Source organism: Mesoplodon bidens, assembly GCF_964165515.1.
Source record: "Mesoplodon bidens genome assembly, chromosome: 17".
NCBI classification, from domain to species: Eukaryota; Metazoa; Chordata; class Mammalia; order Artiodactyla; family Ziphiidae; genus Mesoplodon; species Mesoplodon bidens.
The window spans coordinates 21,329,753-21,347,765 of NC_138174.1; the positions used below are offsets into that span (position 1 = coordinate 21,329,753).

Consider the following 18,013-nt stretch of genomic DNA (forward strand, 5'->3'; position numbering starts at 1 on the left):
TTCAATATGAATTAGACCAGCTAAAAACTGTCTCCGAAACATCCTGTTTTGGATTTTCACTTTTTTTTCATTGCTGCCCTTCTAATACAAGTGTTGGGTTAATTCATTCTAAAAAGCTTGAATTCTGGTGTCAGAATTCAGAGTATCTAGCCATATTCAAGTATTTATTCATTTGTTTATTCAACCAGAAGGACCCCATTGGGAGCCAGAAGTCCATAAAGCTGGATCCCTCCCCTCTGCTATCCACTGGCTGTTTGTCCTTGGGCAAATCACTCGTCCTATCTGTGCCAAGTATAAAAATGCCAAGAAACCCAAACTACAAAGTTTTTTTAAAGATCCAAAGCAAAAATGAGAAAAATAAGGACAACATAATGTATTTTTCACAGAATTAAGTGTATTCAATTTAGAGGATCACCCATTACTTAGAGACTATGCCCTTTGATTCATGAAATGGCAATTGTAGACCACAGTTGTGTTTATACTTTTAATGGCTTTATTGGCAAACTTATATGGAGACTCAAATTTCTTGGAAATTTTTTTTTTTTTTTTTGGCTGTGCTGTGCAGCTTGTGGGATCTTAGTTCTCCGACCAGGGAATGAACCCGGGCCATGGCAGAGAAAGTGCCGAGTCCTGGCACTGGACCTCCAGGGAATCCCCTGGAAATGTTATTGGTACATAAACTCCCAAAGTTTGGGAAGCACTGCACTATAATATTTTAATTTAATTATAAAAGTAACACATATACATGTTAAAGATTCAAAGAGTACTACTGGGTATAAAATTAAAAATAAAACTCTAACTCTTCTCCACATTAATCCCGATCACAGTCCCCATAGTAATCACTATTAATACTTTAATATGAAACACCTGAAAAGTTTTATACACGTGCAAAGAGATATTCTTTTCCTAAAAGGGATACTGATACTATTTATACTATTCTGTAACTTGCTTTGTTCTCATAATGAGATTTTACTACCTTCAGGCCCTTTATTTCAAAATCCTAAATTTTCTTTGATATTCTAAAATGGTATTGGAAAAAAAAAATGGTATTGGATTCCTACTATGTGCTGAATTCCATGACTTATTATGGGGAGGGATGGGCAGACGGGCAGGATGCACCAGGAAAGGAGAGGCCATGTAATGAAAAGAGGAGTAAGCTGGACAACAAGTCAGTGATCTGAAAGGAAGACAGCAATAAGTATGGAAATAACTCTACTATTTGTTTATTCATTTGTTCACTCATTCATTCATTCATGATGACAAAGTACTTCTACATCCAATGTTAATTCTGTGACACAAGATGGAGAAACTGAGGGAAAAGTCAGCCACTATTTCATAGCCATTAAATTTTTCTCTGACTTGGGGCTTCCCTGGTGGCGCAGCGGTTGAGAGTCTGCCTGCCAGTACAGGGGACACGGGTTTGAGCCCTGGTCTGGGAGGATCCCACATGCCGTGGAGCAACTGGGCCCGTGAGCCACAGCAACTGAGCCTGCGCGTCTGGAGCCTGTGCTCCGCAACGGGAGAAAGCCCTCGTACAGAAACGAAGACCCAAAACACAGCCAAAAATAAAAATAAATTAATTAATTAAAAGGTCATGTGAAGTTCTTTAAAACAAAAAAAAATTTTTTTTCCTCTGACTTAATTCTGTGCTTTCTCCTCCCGTATGCCACAGAACACGGAAGTGCCAAAATGGCTATGTTTGAGACTGCTCATTCTTCCAACTCCCTATCCATTTTCCAACCAGCATAAAGAATATATTTCCTAGCCACCCTTGGAGCTGAGGGCTCTGTGATTAGGTTCTGGAAATAAGATAAAAGAAGTGAGTGATATGTGCAACTGCTGGGTCAGGCCCCAAAGGGCAGGAGTAGACCCTCCGATTTCTGCTTATTCCTTTCTTACTGGAATGTGGATACGGACGATGTGGTTACCTGAAGGGGGTATTGGTGGGGAGGGGGAAGGACCTCTGGAAGGAGATAAAGGAGGATAAAGTAGACTTCAATTTTATCTGTAATTTTTTTTTTAATTTACTTTTGGCTGTGTTAGGTCTTCGTTGCTGTGCGCAGGCTTTCTCTAGTTGCGGAGAACGGGGGCTACTCTTTGTTGCGGTGCGCGGGCTTCTTATTGCAGTGGCTTCTCTTGTTGCGGAGCATGGGCTCTAGGCGCGCGGGCTTCAGTAGTTGTGGCTCGCGGGCTCTACAGCACAGGCTCAGTAGTTGTGGCGCACGGGCTTAGTTGCTCTGCGGCACGTGGGATCTTCCCGGATGAGGGATTGAACCCATGTGCCCTGCATTGGCAGGTGGATTCTTAACCACTGTGCAACCAGGGAAGCCCTGTAATATTTTTATTAAAAAAAAAAAACTTTAAGCAAATATGAAAAAATGTTAGCAGTTATTTATTGTGGTTGGTGGGTACCTGAATACATATTTTAAAAGATTTTTTGTGCATCTCTGTGTTTCCCAATTTTTGGATGTATAATTTAAAAATAAATTATAGTACATTCATCAGTTGGAATATTTATAATAATTTTAGATGGCATTTTAGATGAAGAGCTACTGATATGGGAAAATATTCATAATAAATGAAAAATACTTGAACAATTTTCTGATAGACGTAAGAGAGATTTAGAATGGGAAAGCTGGAGTTACCTACCCAGCTCACTGATTAGCCTAATAATCTTTTACTAGAGATATTCAAAAATTCAGTCTAAAAGTAATTAAAAGTAGTCCCAAAGAAGAGATCTTTGAAGTGGGACAATTTTTATTTTAATTTTTATTTGTTTATTTATATTTTGGCCACGCTGCACGGCATGCAGGATCTTAGTTCCCTGACCAGGGACTGAACCCGTGCCCCCTGCATTGGAAAGGCAGAGTCTTAACCACTGGACCGCCAGGGAAGTCCCCCAACCAAGAGATCTTTGAACTGGCTTGTTCATAGATCTCTCCTCTTAGAGCAAGCCTAAAGCAAAACAGACCAATGCCCTAAAGTCTTATGATGGAGAAGTTGCTTTAACATCAGCGGGATCCCACACACCCCCTTTTCATAAATCTACAAACTGAGAATATTAAGACGTCAATACTAGTTATCGGTGGCTTCTTCTATGGTTTATAAATACTCTATAATGTGTATTATTATTTTTATAATCAGAAAAACATCCTATTTTTCAAAGCTAAAAGAAATTTTCAAACATCTGAAAACATCTTAGATTCTAGTGATCACTTTACATTCATCAAAAACACCAATGGGGGGCTTCCCTGGTGGCGCAGTGGTTGAGAGTCCGCCTGCCAATGCACGGGACACGGGTTCGTGCCCCGGTCCGGGAAGATCCCACATGCTGCGGAGCGGCTAGGCCCATGAGCCATGGCCGCTGGGCCTGCGTGTCTGGAGCCTGTGCTCCACAACGGGAGAGGCCACAACAGTGAGAGGCCCGCGTAGTGCAAAAAAACAAAAAAAAACACAAAAAAACACCAATGGAAGTTACATTAGTTATGTGGTTTCACTTAAGAGGATAGGAACCTGTACTCTGAGCTAGGCCTAGATGTTCCTAGGAGCTGGCCTTGGTATCCTCCTGTTGAGCATAAACATCTCACAGAACATAAGGCCACAAGAACCTTGTCCAAAAGGGCAACAGAGTCAAAAATAAGTGTTCACTGAATCTTGGGGTGCATTCCACTAAAAGATGCTGCCAAGAAATAGATTTGAAAAGAAAATTTGCCTAAATCAATGATTTCAAACCTCTTGGGCCGAGAGTCATGTGAAGAAATACGTCTTACATTGAGATCCAGTGCATATATACATGTATAAATCTAAGACAAAAGTTTCATGAAACAATACTCATCTTTACCACATGTGAGTCTATGTTCTTTTTTATCCTATTTCATTTTTAATAAAGTTAGTCACTATTCACTAAATTCTCAGTTTGAAAAGCACTGTGATACCAGGTTTTGGATATACAGTATGCTAAATCCAATTAATCAACTGAGTTGGAATTAGACTTAATCTAATTAAGAGAAATGAAGAAAACATCATCTCTTCCACTCATTGATCAATAATTATTAAGTCAGGCCCTGTTCTGGTTCCTGGGGTTCAGCAGTTAACAAAATGACATCCCTCACCTCGTAGAGCTTACATTACAGAGCTCTGCTGCCCAGTAAAGTTACTAGCCATGGATACCTAAATTTAAATTAATTAAAGTGAAATAGAAATAAACATTCAGCTCTATAGTCACACTAGCCATAGTTCAAGTGCACGTAGCCACTTGTGGCCTAGTGGCTACGGTGTTGGACAGAGCAGATATAGAACATTTCCTTGTCCAATAAAGTTCTTTTGGACAGCTCCACTCTAAAGCAAAGAACCTTGCCTTGTAACTTGACTAAAGCAATGATTTGTTAGCAGAGTATGAAGACTAGGAAAAAAGAGCAATAAGAATTCTTTAACACATCTCCAAAGGAAGGGGTTCAGACCACACACCAAGAACAGTCCAGCTTGGCTGGTTCATTCCTAATCACCTTCTGTCACAACCATATGCTGCATTCCAACCCCCTCTGCTTAATTCCTTATTGATCAAACCACATTTTCTGAAACATAACTACTTTCTACACTACATCTAACCAGCGAGGAATTTCTCATCCTAAATTAACAGTATTCTGGTTGGCAAATCAATCTGTTATGAGCTTGAACCTGACCCCCAGTGAGCAAAGTGGACACTTCTAGGCTGAGAACCAGACCCTTTGCACTGTGGGTACAACAGGGGCTTCTAGCTGCCTCTATTCATCCCTAGTAGTAAAATCCTGATTTTATTCCTAGGGTGGTAATGAGCCTATCTCAATGAACAAGCAGACTACAGCTTGCTGCCGTCCTTGTAATTGCTCAGTGGTGCTTCTAGAATAGCTCTTTAGAAGGTAGATAGAATGCACCCCTACGGTCCTTCCCCTCTTCTGGCTGTCTGAAAGATGGATGTGATGGCTGGAATTCCAGCATCTATTACAGATCTCACGGATGATGGAGAAGAAAGGAAGATCCTGGGTTTGCGATGCCCATGAAGCCACCACGGCTTCATAGCTTCCGTCTGACTGCATCCCCCATCAATGAAAAAATGCTGCCCGCTATATCAGTAAACAAAGGATGCTGCAGCCATCAAGCCACTACAGCCACCTTGGACGGTGAGCCTAGAGGGAACTCAGGATGGAGACAAATGGGCTGCCCGCTGCCAAGCCCTCAGTCACTGCAGCCCTCCACCCCCGCTCTCCCTCCCCAGTGATACACCCTGAGGAGACTCAGGGTGAGAAAGCAGAGGATACTGGCCCCAGAGAGCTGAGGAGCATGTCAAAGGAATGATTTCAGTGAGCCCAGACCCTTGCATCTTCCCATACATAGAAAAGCGCTATATTCCTTAACTTGAGATCCACGGCTTCTTTAATTAACAGAAATCTACCCGGGTCTTTGTTGCGAAAACTCCTTATATCCTGGCTCCTCCCTTACCTCTTCAGAGCAGTCCCTCAGAGCTGTCTGAGAGGCTGTGTCCCAGGCTTAAGTCCTCAGTTTTGTTCGCCAAATAAAACCTAATTCTCAGCTATTAGATGGTGCATTTTTTTCAGTCGACACCCTTGAATTTCTTTTTATAAGGGAGAATAAACCCTTATGTGTTTAAGCCATGTAGTCAATTCCTAACTGATAAAATGGAGAGTCCTCCTGAGCTGCTTTTCTCATGAGGACTTGTGTGTGAAGAGACCAGAAGACATTGTCTTTGAAATCTCTTTAATTGTAAGAGATATCAAGTCATATTCAGCTGTGAAATCTAGGACAATCTTAGATTTTGTTAGAAATCAATGACTGTAAGCAAAGAAATGTAATAAAAATATTCAAATGATCCCTAAGTAAAAGCCAATCAGCCTGGATAAATGCAATTTTGTCAGTGGCTTGCAAGCAGTGACTATTTTTCCCTCAACTATTGGTATCACTGGTGTTCTAAGTAGATATTTTCAAGGTACAGCACAGATTTCCTAGACCACAAGATGCAGTTTATGAAATACCCTAAAATTTAAATCAGATTTTCCTAAGATTTTATTTTTAGGATGTCTAGTCACAGAATTATCGTGAGCTATCAAATATGAACCTGAGACAGAAATCTTTTAAGGACACAAGTTAAATTCTTTCAGGGATCCACTATGAGTGTTGTGATTAAATAGAAGAATGTCTTTAGTACAGTATCTATCAACTAAATCCTCCAAATACTTCCAAATAACAGAGGGTTAATGGAATAGTTTCAGGAATATTTTGAAAAGTATTAAAATTGGGGGAGAATTATGCACCCAAATTCAACTAATATTTACTGATAACCTATTGAGGATGCTAGGCATTTTTAAAAAATCTTATTTAACTCCCCAAAACCCTTTTTTTTTTTTTTTTTTTTTTGCAGTACGCGGGCCTCTCACTGTTGTGGCCTCTCCCGTTGCGGAGCACAGGCTCCGGACGCGCAGGCCCAGCGGCCATGGCTCACGGGCCCAGCCGCTCCGCGCCATGTGGGATCTTCCCGGACCGGGGCACGAACCCGTGTCCCCTGCATCGGCAGGCAGACTCTCAACCACTGCGCCACCAGGGAAGCCCCCCAAAACCCTTTTAACTCACAAAAATTCCATTTTATACTTAGGCTTAGGGAGGCTGACTTTCCCAAGGTCACAGGACTAGTACCAGATAAAGCCAAGATTTCAACCTAGGGTGCTTTGATTGTAACTTCAGTATTCTTTTTCACTGTGGCTATCTTATAAAACTTGAAAAAAAGCTTTTAACTGAACATAAAACTGGAGAGGAGTTGAGGGAATAACGTTTGACGGTACTGCATGGGTGATGGGAAGATTTCTGAATAATTTGAAAATGTTAAAGTTGAGGAAAATAATTAAATTGTGATATGCCTGGGATAATAATGTTCCATTCACACATCCCAGAAATAAGAGGTTTGAGCGATCCTTAGTCGACCACCTCTCAGAAGACGTCCATTTGTTTTCAGATCCCCTTCATCCCAGTTTTAGCTTCCTTCCAGTCATCCGGTGACTCCTGGGGTGTCCAGTACAGCCCCACACCCCATCTTCCAGGGAGGATCCCGTTTCCCGGCTCTTTTTCATCTTGACTTCTCCATCAATCTCAATTCACTGTCTCGTGCCCTGCTCTTTCACAAGGGTTGCTCTCTCTTATTGTGTGGAATGCTTTATTGTTGGATCTGGGGTAAATTGTTAATGTGTTGTAATTGCCTGTTTTTGATTTACTAGAATGAAATTTTCTGTGCGGGTAGGACTGGATTTAACTTGTTCACAGTTGGGACCTCTGTGCAAAACCCAGTGCTAGGGACACAGTAGAGCACAAATATAGTTGTGGAACGGAACAAGCTCTCCGGTTTCATACTGCTATATATCTTTGCCTTTAAACCAAAGACGTGACTAAACCAGGCTTTTTTTTTTTTTTTTTTTTTTGCGGTACGCGGGCCTCCCACTGTTGTGGCCTCTCCCGTTGCAGAGCACAGGCTCCGGACGCGCAGGCTCAGCGGCCATGGCTCACGGGCCCAGCCGCTCCGCGGCATGTGGGATCCTCCCGGACCGGGGCACGAACCCGTGTCCCCTGCATCAGCAGGAGGACTCTCAACCACTGCGCCCCCAGGGAAGCCCTTTTTTTTTTTTTTTTAAATATCGAGTAATTGGGTCTAAAGTCCGAATAAAATTTCGGCCGGTGGGAAGCTCCTACCTTTTATATTTAACCCTCTAGCGCCTGGGTTATAACTTTGACTTCACCTTAAAGTGACAACATACCCTTTTTTGAAACAAAGGACCTAATTCTAAACCAAGTGCAAAACAGAAACATGAAGATTTTATGGCTGTCTTAGGAACCGCAAACTTCCAAATACGGGACCAAACTGAGAGATGCGAAACCTGTGCAAACTCCCTTGACACCTTCCTTCCTCTTCAAGGCCCTTCCCGCAGACTCTACGCCCCCCACGATTATTCCCAGGGGGCAGGCGGGACGACCTGGATCCCACAACTCGGACCCGGCTCTGCCCCACAAAGGCGTCAGAAAACTCGAGGTGGGGCAGCCCTGGGGGCAAACGCTGAAAAGTTCTCCGAGGCTCTCAGAGCTTACAGAGGCTGATCGTAAGCCCAGTCCCCTGACCGCATCCTCGTGGACAGCCTCGCGGTCTCCAGACCTCGAGGGGACCCTCCGTAAATGCAAAGTTCTTTACAACAGCGGACACTTTTGTTCCCAGAAAGGGTGGGAGTTTGCGCTGGGCGAAGCCTGGGGCGGAAACTTGAAGAGACTTCATCTAAGCCTCACCTAGACCCAGCACCTTCTAGGGCCACCCTGAAGTGTCGGGACGGGCAGGGCCCCAGGCGCCGCTTCCACCACTAAGGGCCCGGGAGCCCCTTCCTCCTCCCTCCGCCGCGCGCTCCTCCCCCTCCATCCCCCCCTCTACAAGCCCTCAGACATTTTCCCTCTGCCCCCTCCCCTCCCCTCCCCTCCCCACCCCGCCTCCTCTCCCCTCCCCACCCCGCCTCCTCTCCCCTCCCCACCCCGCCTCCTCTCCCCTCCCCTCCCCACCCCGCCTCCTCTCCCCTCCCCTCCCCACCCCGCCTCCTCTCCCCTCCCCTCCCCACCCCGCCTCCTCTCCCTAGGCCGCCCCGGATCCCAGCGGAACGCGCAGCACTGTATCCCGGGGCCAAGTCCCCGGATGCTCGCCTGTCCTCCCCTCGGCCCGCGCAGTGGCCCTGCCCACCGCGTGGCTCTGCGTGCCACGTCACCGCTTGCGGCGCTTCCGGAGGCGCAGCGGGAGATGACGTAGGGGGACGTGCCCTCTATATGAGGTTGGGGAGCGGCAGAATCGGCCTTTTCCGCCCGCTCCCCCCTCCCCCCGAGCGCCGCTCCGGCTGCACCGCGCTCGCTCTGAGCTCCGTGCTCCTAAGCTAGTGCCACCGTTGTCTCCCTCCAGTCGCCATCATGATCATCTACCGGGACCTCATCAGCCGTGAGTCGGGGCTGCACTGCCCCTAACGCCGCGCACGGGGGACGGGGGTGTGGGTGGGGGCAGGGAGGCGGCCGCCGTCGCCGTGTCGTGGGCCTGGGGGATGCCGGCGCCTTCCTGGGAGCGAGGAGGGTCGGTGCTTGGGGCGCGCGTCGGGGTTTCGAGCGCCCGGGGAGGGGCGGGGGCCGCGTGCGGCCGGCCGGCGCGGGAAATGGCGCCCGCTCGGGCCTCGGGCGTACCGTGACCGGCGGGTATATGTCCCCGAACAGATGATGAGATGTTCTCCGACATCTACAAGATCCGGGAGGTCGCGGACGGGCTGTGTCTGGAGGTGGAGGGGAAGGTGAGTCGACTGGGTCGCGGCGCGGGGCTGGGTAGGCTCGGGTTTCCGCCGCTCCCCCGCCCGGGGGTTGTGCAATCCTCGCCGTTGCCTCCTGGCGGAGGAGACGCTCTTTCCGGGCTCGGGTTTTTCTAGAAAAGTGGAGGCGGAGCTGAGCCTGGAAATAGGTCCGCCGCTTCGGCGCCCATCCTCCTCCCAGGCGGTGCGGGACAGGTTGTCTCCGGTTTGGGAGCCCCAGGTCCTTCAACGTTTGCCTTATCCCTACTTGCTCTTCAACCCGACAGCCCACGCAAAACTTCCACTGGGTTGTAAATGACCCCCTTTTCGTTCCGGTCAACAAAGAACTGTTGAGCTGAGGTGTTTCAGGAAATCGATTGTAGAATTTTTTCTCGCATAATGTGTTCGTGGTGTTGGACAAGATCTAAACGTTTGGTGGAAGGATGACGGGTACGTGAGGTGCCAGCGTAGGTGTTTTGGATGCGTTTATGGTGAAGTCGAGGATGTGGTAGCAACTGAACTTTTTCTTAATGCAGATGGTCAGTAGGACAGAGGGTAACATTGATGACTCGCTCATTGGTGGAAATGCCTCCGCTGAAGGCCCCGAGGGCGAAGGTACCGAAGGCACAGTAATCACTGGTGTGGATATTGTCATGAACCATCACTTGCAGGAAACCAGCTTCACAAAAGAAGCCTACAAGAAGTACATCAAAGATTACATGAAGTCGTAAGTGATCCCGGCACACCCCAGTCGAGGTCTGAAAATCCTTTAGGATTTAGGGGTTGGCTAACTGAGACTTTTAGCGGCAGGCGTGCTTGTCAGAGGTCTTTTTATTAATGAGCTCAGAAGGGTGGTGGTTTTCCTATAAGTAAAATAATGTGAGCATACTGGAGCATGTGGTTTGGTTTTACCTTTTTAGATGAAATTCCAAGTTAGAAACAGTCTTGTTGATTAAAACATCCCTCCTGTGAACTAGTAACTTCCTGGTTGCGTGCGCCACGTTATTTTGCTCAGCGACAGCTGGTTTCAGTTTGTAATTTTTTACTTAATGAAAATATACTTTGCTCAGAACCGAATAACCTATCAATAAAATGTTGTTTTAGAATCAAAGGGAAGCTTGAAGAACAGAGACCAGAAAGAGTAAAACCTTTTATGACGGGGGCTGCAGAACAAATCAAGCATATCCTTGCTAATTTCAAAAACTATCAGGTAAATAACTTAAATATTTGGACCGAAGGATTGTACAATTTTAATTGAGCAAATAATGAGTTGCTTGATGAATCTCTGATGTAACTAAGCTGTGGTTATTTTCTCGGTCTTTTGAACTGTTTAAATACTTCATAGATTGAACTCCAGTAGTCTAGGCTGTAGGAAGTAGCTTTCTCTGCTCCCAAGCATGTTTCCAGATCTTGTCTTCTGGTTCCAGAATCTTATCTGTACTCAGATAACATTTCCCAGTTCTTTCTCTTGAATTGCTTGTTAACTCCTAAGTAGTCTTCCGGTTTTCTCTTTCCAATTCCAATGTGTCTTGTTGCCACTGAAGCCCTTTCTGATCTGAGCTTGCCCTATTGAGAAACTTCAGTGACCTTCCTTTACCCCTAAAAAAAAAAAACGAACACAACCTGGCTCTTTAATTTTTTGGTTTTCATACATCCTCTGGCCATAAGATAATTTCTCATGTGATATGCTCTCGTTGCTAGCTTTATGTTCCCTGTGCTTGACTATGTAAAAAGCCTTGTTTGTAGGGTTTGGAAATGGATGTGTGGGGCTGAGTAAGTTTCCTGAAAGCCTCCTGTCCCTGGATTGCTCTGTACTTTTATTTGGTTATTATTAGTACTTTGAGTGAACTGAAGTTTGATTAGTGAGCATTTTTTCTCCTAGGCATCAGAGCCTTTAGTTGCTGAAATCCCTTGATTTAAATAGCCGTGTTCTGAATCATCCTTTGATTTATTGTTTTGATACAACACATCCGTGTGTAATCTAATGCTGAGTATTTGTTTGCTTCCTAAGTTCTTTATTGGTGAAAACATGAATCCAGATGGCATGGTTGCTCTGCTGGACTACCGTGAGGATGGTGTGACCCCATATATGATTTTCTTTAAGGATGGTCTAGAAATGGAAAAATGTGTGAGTATAAAGAAGTGGGTTGAATCATTAATGTAAAAATGGAGATATGCTAGGCATAATCCTTGTTTTGCCACTAGGATGGTTAGAATGGATCCTACAGTATTTTAAACTGAGGCTCTAGGTCTTATTTCTCTTAGGTGCATAAAGAGGGTGTTTCACATGTAAAAGATTTTTATGGTACAGAAAGGCTTAGAGTCTTTATCTGCAGAAAACTTACAGGTGACATTACAAAGCATAGCTTAAATACTGAGCTCTAGAGATCAGAGATAACACTCTATGTTTATCTTCCCTATAGAAATGGCTTGTTGAAATCAGACTGCCTTTCTCTTCCTATTTTGCTGCACATATACATGAGTATTAAAACCTGTTTGTAAAGAAACCGTTCACCCTTATTTACTGATAATTGGCAGCTGGTCCTGAAAGCCTTGATGTTACTAGCTTCTAGTAAATACAGTTTAGAGTTGGCTGCTGATCCAATATGCCAATTGCTTTACTAAAATTAAATGAATGTCTGCTGTGCAAGGAATTGCTAGAGGCGATATAGAAATGAAGGCATTCATTATCCTAGCTTTCAGGGGCTTCTATGTAAATTAGGAGTAAGATAAATTTAAGGCTACACTAAACAGGATTGGGGCAGCAATGAACAAAAATGTCTAAAGGGACTCAAAGAATGTGTGAGGCTTTTGTTAGAACAAAGTGAGTGGAACTTTCTCAGAATGAGACATTTCTGCATCCGCTGATAGACCTTGAACAATCTGCTGTTGTTCTTTTGGTTTGCACTAGGATGCAAAAGAAAAATCCCTGCGCTTTCTGTCTGTCTTTGTGGCAGCCCAGATTGAATAGGGGAATACATTTGCAGCCTAGAAACGTTAAATATTTTCATATTGGAAAGGTGTTAATGGGGTCTTCCTTGTTTTTACAGTAACAAATTTGGCTGTTTGGATCTATCACCTGCTCGTCATAACTGGCTGGCTGCTGCTTTTCATCCACACAACACCAGGACTTAGACAAATGGGACTGATGTCATCTTGAGCTCTTCGTTTTGATGTTGATTTGTTTGGAGCGGAGGCATTGTTTTTGAGGAAAAACATGTCATGTAGGTTGTCTAAAAATAAAATGCATTTAAACTCAATTGAGAGAATGCCTCTTAGTTTAATATGTAATATCTAAATCCATCCTGTGTAGCCTTCCTGGAGAAGCTAGAACCTGGTTGTAGACCACTACTAGAAAGCATAAGACCATCTTCAGATAACTTCTGCAATGAAAACCACTTCCGGGACTTGGAATATAAACAAGAATCAACAGTAATTGAGTTGAAATAAAGGGGAAGACCATGCTCATAGCAGTGCCAACATTTGAAGTGGATGTCTTACACATTACATCACCTACAAATGGAAGTAGTTAACTCTGGAAGAAATTACCAAAAGAATAAAAAGAGACTTAACACAGTTGGAAGCAAAGTATTGTCTCAGCTTGTTTACAAAGCAAGTAGAGCCAAGTTCTAGAGAAATCTAGACGTCTCCTGGAATACTTGTGTCAAACTTCTTGGAACAGGGTTGGCAAACTGGCTTGTCCTACCACCTGTTTTTGTGTGACTAAGGTGGTGCTTACATTTTTAAGTGGTTCAAAATAGCTTATGGGATGTGAAAAAATACAAAATCTAAGTTTGTGTCTAGTTTTACTGCAGCACTGCCATGCCCCTTTGTTTATGTATTGACTGGCTCTGACACTGCAAGAGCAGACATTAGTGACACATCTAAGGGCCTGCAAGCCCTAAAATAACCATGTGGCCCCCTACAGGAAAGGTTTGCTGGCCCGTTTTAAAGATGAAATTACAGATGGAGTGTGGGATAGTTGGTGGGCAGAGGAAAAGCAGGTGCTAGTCAAATTGTATCTGAAAAGGCTGTGGGTATCAGAACAAGGGTATGAAAATGCATCTATTTGACATGCCTGGAGCAGTTACTGTCTGCTAAGGTTTCAAATACAGATGCAAGAAAAAAGTGTCCTTGCGCTTTCTGTCTGTGGCAGTCCAGATTGAATGGGGGAATACAGGAAGAAAATCGCAATTCACAAATAACAGTAAAAGCCTCCAAGATTCCAAAGAATTCATAAGAGTTTACAAGAAAAATACTGGAAAATTATTCCCCTGCACCCTTGCCTTCTGATTTCACTTTTTAAAAGCATAAGGGTTAAGTCTAAAGGCAAGCCAGTGATTCTTTTATGTGAACCCGGGGTGCAGCCAGTGACTTCAACAAGAGACCGAAGTGTGGTTCAGAGCCTGAGACAAATGCTAATCAGGTTGGTAGCGCCCCCTGGTGACTGGGGAAAGCATACCCAAATACTGGAAACTGCAGTCATGCTGAGGGTGGTTTTGAGCACCAGTGATCTAGGAGGCCACTTGCCTGCCTCTGAAATATACTATCGGAAGAGAATTTTCAGGCAGTGATCAGTGCTGTGAAGGTGAGGATAATCTGGTAGTGGGAGAAGTCTTGAGGTAATGTAAGCTGCAGCCTGATTTAGTGAGCTCGTGTGGAAAAGACTGGAAGAACAGGAAGAGCAAGGCAGAGGCTTTATATAGGAAGCAAGTTCAGGTAGTTGCCTAAGAATGCTTATTTTGGATCTTTTTCTAGTTAGCTCCCAGTTAGAGCCAGGTTAAGATATCTTGTGCAAGAATAACAGGTGGTGAGTACTTTCTGTGCATATCAGAAGGCATGTGTTTGTATCACTGCTGCCTAGTTTGAAACAGGTACATTCCTAGTGGACTTGAAGCTCTGGGCTACGTGTATGTAAAACAGGTGGAGAAAGGACTCTTACATTATTGTCTAGGAAGGCTTTTGAAATGTGATAACTTGAATAGGAAGCTGAAAGCAAGGAAGGAGGTTATGTGGATATCTGGGGGCAGAGCATTACAGGCAAAAGAGCAAATGTAGTGTCTGAAGTTGTGTGGTTGACATGTTCAGGTGAAAAGGTGGCCAGTGTGGCTGGACCCAAGATGGCAAGAGGAAAAGCTGAGGTAAGTACAGGAAAAGCGGAAACCAGATCAGGCAGGGAAGCCGCCAGAGGGCTTTGGAACAGAAGGGTGACCTGATCTGACCTAACTGTAAAAGCAAAGAGGACAATGATGTATACTGTTTTTAGGTGAGACATCACAGTGGCTTAGTCTAGGGTGATACTTGAGGTGGCTGGGAATTAGAGAACAGGACTTGCAGATGTGTTGAATGAGGTGAAAGAATGGATTTAAGGGTGATGCCAAGTGTTTCGTCCTGAGCATCTGGAAGAAAGGAGTTAACACTGAGACGGGGAAGACTGAGGATAGGAAATCAAGAGTTCAGTTTTGGATAAGCTAAATGGAGATGCTGGGGCTTCCCTGGTGGCGCAGTGGTTGAGGGTCCGCCTGCCGATGCAGGGGACTCGGGTTCGTGTCCCGGTCCGGGAGGATCCCACATGCCGCGGAGCGGCTGGGCCCGTGAGCCGTGGCCGCTGAGCCTGCACGTCCGGAGCCTGTGCTCCGCAACGGGAGAGGCCACAACAGGGAGAGGCCCGCGTACCGGGGGGGGGGGGAAAAAAAATTGAGATGCTGACTCTTGACTGAAGTGAACTAGGTAAGCAGTCAGGAGGAGAATTGGAGAATTTAAGAGATACAGGTTTCCCCAGCATCTGAAAAAACAAACCTTCATATGAAACCTTTCTTAAGCTGAAATGGTATAAATCAAAGAAGCAATTACCTTAGGGCACATCTTGCTTAATGGATACACAAAATAAACTGAGATAAGCACAGATGCTCACAGACACAGCTCAGAGCTATGGTAGCTTGATACAGATGCTGAGTGTAGTTCTGGGGAAGCTGCTTGGGGTGCACGCTGCCTCTGAGGCCTCACTGCAAAAGAAATGCTGAATTTTCCATTTTCTCCCTTTTTTTGTAAAAGGGAAAATTCTCTTCGGGTTTCTTTTTTTTTTTTCTGTGGTACGCGGGCCTCTCACTGCTGTGGCCTCTCCCGTTGCGGAGCACGGGCTAGGGACGTGCAGGCTCAGTGGCTATGGCTCACGGGCCCAGCCGCTCCACAGCATGTGGGATCCTCCCGGACCAGGGCACGAACCCGTGTCCCCTGCATCGACAGGCGGACTCTCAACCACCGCACCACCAGGGAAGCCCTCGGATTTCTTTTGATTAGCGGGATCAAGTACTAGTGTAGCTAGGTCTTCTGTAAAAGCGAAGTGGTGTAAAGTGAAGAATATCTGCTGGGAAGATATAATGCATGATACCTGAAGCTAGAACAGTGAGGTCACCTAGGCAGGATGGACTCAGCCCTCCAACATGGATTGGTCAGTGCGATGAACCCACAGAGTGATTAAGAGGGAACCGCCCCTGAGGTAGGAAAACCAAGGGAGAGGCCTGGAGGTCAAGTAGGCAGCATTTTAGGAAGGAGCAAGCAAGTCCACAGGGTTACCTGTTGTAAACAGGTCAAGTAAGATGAGCACTGAGAATGGTGGACTCGACAGGTGTTTGGTTTGAGTTGTAGGGAAGAAAGCCTGATTAAGATTGGCTGAAGAGAACAGCAAACTCACAGGCAGCATATTGTCCATGAAATGTCATGATGCAAGATACATGTGCATCTGCTTAAGCAATAGTGTAAATGACTCATTTGAACCATTAGACATTTTTTTCTTAAAATCTAATCAGATCACTAGTAAATAGTGCATGGACAGTAAATTCCATCTGCACTGCAGGGTTTATCCAAGAACTCTACAAACTATACTGGTAAAATTGCAAGAAGAGTAGCAAAAGCCTCAACCAACTTGAAAAAATCCTGACAACAAAGCCTCCTTGTAAAGTTCTGAGCATCTGTGTGTGCATGTGCTTGGGGCTGTGACCTGGGCTACCAGCCAGGATACTCTCAGTAAAATGGAATTTAAGCCAGGGGGACTTGAACTAATAGAGACCACATCTTAGTGACTGGTGACTTGCACTTAGTAGGTCATACTATACAACTCTTAATTCTGTGGTAAAAGTCTGGCTAACGACCCCCTCATGGGCCACAAACATTCCTGTAAAAGCTCATTTTGCAGCAATTGGTGAGTGTTTCCAGAGACTTTGTCCATAAAAACTGAGGGCCCAACTTGCTGGTTTTTGGGTAGATTATGGTCCTCTGGGGCTGTGGACCATACTTAAAAATCACTTCATTGAAAAAGTTTTCTCTTGCTACTGCATAAAACTGTGAGCTACTTCTTTGGATATTTGGTTCTTTTGTTAACATTTAATATTGCATTATTCCAAAGGAAAAGTCCTTGACTGAAATACTTTAACATACGCAAGTAAAGGATGCTTTACACCTTTCATTGAATTAATTAAGTTTTGTTTTTTTTTGGCTGTGAATTTAAAAATCTTAAAGGAGGGACTTAGCCCGGCAGTCCAGTGGTTAAGAGTCCGTGCTCCCACTGCAGTGGGCGCGGGTTCGATCCCTGGTCTAGGAACTCAGTTCCCACAGGGCGTGCAGCACGGCCAAAAAAAAAAAAAAAAAAAAAAAGTAAAGGAAAAGCACTCCTGTGTGTCTCCTTTACACTCAGTACTCCACTTCTGGTCACCAAATGTGTGTATGTTTTTCCCCTCACCAAGCAGTTCTGCAACACCACCTGGGTGTCCTACCATTCAACTCAGTTCTGACACTATCTACCTGGAGAGATACCTTGCACCACTCAGCAAGTGGGATCTTAGTTCCCCCACCAGGGATTGAGCCCGCGCCCCCTGCATTGGAAGCATGGAGTCTGGACCACCAGGGAAGTCCCTCTAAAGTCGGCTGTTATGACAGCCATCTCAAATAGGATAGGTTCTTTAAACTTAGAGTTTGCAGATGAAGTTAAAAATGATAATAATGCTGCTAGTTTATATTTATCCCACTGAAGTCCTCCAAGTCCATCCCTTAGTTCAGCGGTGGTATGTTGGACTGCATGCTTGTTGGCTGTCCAAAGCAGATTTCCACTACTGTGGAAAACATGCGGGCATGTTTTCAACTACCAGCACGTTCCAGTTTGTTTGAGAGCTTGTACATTGCGGATTTGTGCTACTATACGTGGTTTCGTACATTTAAGATTTCTCCTTATGCTGAGCCCTGACAGCCTCAAGTGGATGTGGTTTTTGCAGGAGTCCACACAATTCAGTGAGAAAATTGCCAGCTATGAGGCTGGGTGGGGATTCTTTCCAAAGTAATGTCTTGCTCAATGAGTCCCTCAATGACTGACCTCCCCCCTCCCACTCCAGGATACACTTGACATCTGCTTTCGTTTATAAATGCACGGTGCTCTTTTCTGAGCTTTGAGGTCGAGTGGGGACCAGGAGACTGGGGGATGGGGGGGACACCATATGCAGTGCTTCTGCATGTGTGAGTCACCATTTAGGAGAAATGAGAATTCAAACACTAGGTGACTCACTTGAGGGGTTCTCTGGGAGAGGACACAGACCACAACTGCCAGTCAAAAGATAACAGTATTTTCCTTGAAAAACTAAAAATAGGGCTACCATGTGATACAGCAATCCCACTCCTGGTCATAT

General features: G+C 44.9%; 1 protein-coding gene across 2 annotated transcripts; it reads left to right on the plus strand.

Annotated features, from left to right (window-relative positions):
* The first annotated feature begins 8,843 nt into the window (after window positions 1-8,843).
* On the plus strand, window positions 8,844-12,598 carry TPT1 (tumor protein, translationally-controlled 1). 2 transcript variants are annotated; one of them, XM_081214918.1, is made up of 6 exons: window positions 8,844-9,004; window positions 9,271-9,344; window positions 9,875-10,065; window positions 10,443-10,548; window positions 11,350-11,470; window positions 12,389-12,598. In XM_081214918.1, the coding sequence occupies exons 1-6, from the start codon at window positions 8,977-8,979 to the stop codon at window positions 12,496-12,498; spliced, it is 630 nt and encodes a 209-aa protein (XP_081071044.1). In that variant the 5' UTR covers window positions 8,844-8,976; the 3' UTR covers window positions 12,499-12,598. The 2 variants fall into 2 exon arrangements, with proteins under 2 accessions (XP_081071044.1, XP_081071043.1); XM_081214917.1 differs by having other exon boundaries at window positions 8,845-9,004; window positions 11,350-11,466.
* The last annotated feature ends 5,415 nt before the right edge of the window (window positions 12,599-18,013 follow it).